This window comes from Stegastes partitus, unplaced genomic scaffold (genome assembly GCF_000690725.1).
Source record: "Stegastes partitus isolate 25-593 unplaced genomic scaffold, Stegastes_partitus-1.0.2 Scaffold1192, whole genome shotgun sequence".
In the NCBI taxonomy this organism is placed as follows: domain Eukaryota; kingdom Metazoa; phylum Chordata; class Actinopteri; family Pomacentridae; genus Stegastes; species Stegastes partitus.
Window position 1 is genome coordinate 236 of NW_007578923.1, and position 2265 is coordinate 2500.

The window sequence follows — 2265 nt, forward strand, 5'->3', positions numbered from 1 at the left end:
ATGATGAGAAAAAAGAGTGAGAATCCCAGGTTTTTATCTTTAATAGTTTTTGAGATGTCGTCGTTCAAACAGCTTCAAATTTGAACGTGTAAAAAAAACACTTTTAAAAAAATTGTGAAGGTATTTGATGGATGATAAATATCCTCAGTTTGTATTGAAAAAGCAGAAGGATGTGATGATTTCAGATGAAATAACTCAATAAACACTCTACAGAACCCAAACAGACTTGTTGGGCTTTATTCATGTGGATATAAACGTCAGCCCAGTTTGTAGTTCTACTGGACTACAAATCCCAGCAGCCCTGAGCTGGAGGGAACCTGCTGGTGCAGCAGCGTGTGGACGAGCCACAAACCCACTGGTCTGCTGCTGAAGAGGTGTTTTTACCTCCAGCATGTCCGAGGAGGACTCGGCCGGAGGCGGCTTGGTGTCGGTGGACTTCGAGATCTTCGGCCACGTTCAGGGTTCGTGTGTTTCTTCTCCTTCTGCTGCTTTCTGTCAGCTGCTGTAAAACGATCCACTGCTGCTTTATTTAGCTTGTAAACGTCCTGCAGCCTCACGGCACATTAGAGAAGTCCTCCGAGCTGCTGAGAAAACACACGCTGGCTAAAATGCACGTTTTAAATCATGTTTTCTCTCTTTTGTCATGTCCACAGGAGTCTGCTTCAGAATGGTGAGTTCCTGTTTCCTCGTTCTGACCCACAAACCTGCAAAACCACATTGTGTTTAGTGCAGAACCTTCACTGGTGCCAGCTTCTGAGGGAACTTTTGGAGTTTGTCAGACAACATAAGCCATTCAGGAAGTCATGATGACTGTTTTTACTTCTTTATATCCAGAGAAATCAGTTTGTTGTGAACATTGTGACCCCCGACATGCTGGCAGGTTGAACATGAGCGTCGTGTTTAAAACATCTCCATAATCACACCATGTGTCAGAGCCAGAAGCCAGAACAACTGGAAAAACAGAGCAGCTTTAACCTCTTCATGTCCGTCCTGCAGTACACGGAGAAGGAGGGTCTGCGGCTCGGCCTGGTCGGCTGGGTGAAGAACACCTACAGCGGGACGGTGGTCGGGCAGGTCCAGGGTCCGGTCGACATGGTGGAGGAGATGTGAGTACATGAGGGCAACAAACAGCAACAACAGCTGCACACACCGTAACAAACACAGTAACTAACACAGCAGCAACAGTTGCATTGCTGTGCAGTGTTGTGGCGTTGCTACCTCTGGCCACCAGATGGCGCTCTGCACCTTCACAACGCTCTAATCTCTCTGTTACCCCTTCTCCACCAAGAAGAACCAGGTGCTGGTTCCAGTGCTTAGTTGGTTCCAATCTGGCCCCTCCTCAGAACCTGGTTGCTTCTCCATCAGCCAGGAGCCCAGTCAGAACCGTACGTCACTGCATACGTTTACCGAACAACGCTGGCGCCTCACAGAGTCCACACAGGAGTCCAGACGGACTTTGTTACTACACTTCCCACCTGGTCACAGACAGAACATCTGACCTGCTGAACATGTTCTTATCCATAGACGCTACAGTTTACGATGTTCCCTGAACGCCCCACATAGCAGGCTGCGCTAGCTGCTGCTGGAGGCCGCGATGCTCAGACCGGTGTGAGACCAGAGATGACTTTATAAAGGGTAGACCAGGAGGTTCTGGTGTCAGATCGGTCCAGGATGAAACCCAGTGATCTGTTCTCATGAGCTGTAGCTGCTCTGTTTGTCACCAGAACACCTCATTTCTAAGCTAAACACTGAAGTTCTAACAGTCCTGTTCTCCACCACTGTGGTGCTGCTGCTGGGACACAGTTGGACCGGGTTTCAGCAGTTTGTGCAGAACCTCCATGTGTCCCGGGACTCATTCCAGTACATCTGTGATCAGACCAGAGACGTCCTGGAGAAAAACGACACAAATCACTGCTTGTGGGTCCCATCCATCGGTGTCGGTGGTCCTGATGACCCGCCCCCAGCCCCTGACGGTTCTTAGCTCTGGCCCAGCAAAGAGCTGGTTCTGGCTAAGCACCAGTTCTGAGAACCTGCAGCTGGTGCTTAGGCAGTGGACACACAGAGAACTGGTGCTGAGTCAGGCTCTGGCTCCGAACCAGACCTGGAACCGGCTCGGTGGAAAAGGTGTAAGAGTGCCGTTATGTCACCCCATGGCTGCAGCAACCAACACAGCAACAGTTGCATTGCTGTGTTGAGTTGTTGTTGCTGCCTCCGGCCACCAGAGGGCGCTGTGCACCTTCACAACGCTCTAATCTCTGAGTGACA

At 50.1% G+C, this 2265-nt stretch overlaps 1 protein-coding gene across 1 annotated transcript in view; it reads left to right on the top strand.

Annotated features, from left to right (window-relative positions):
- Positions 1-293: 293 nt before the first annotated feature.
- LOC103368685 (acylphosphatase-2-like) overlaps positions 294-2265 on the top strand; it is a 9905-nt gene continuing 7933 nt past the window's right edge. The window contains exons 1-3 of the mRNA XM_008297125.1: positions 294-461; positions 654-670; positions 997-1106. Coding sequence (XP_008295347.1) covers positions 392-461; positions 654-670; positions 997-1106 — 197 coding nt within the window. The 5' untranslated portion in view covers positions 294-391. The remainder of the gene's footprint in view (positions 462-653; positions 671-996; positions 1107-2265) is intronic.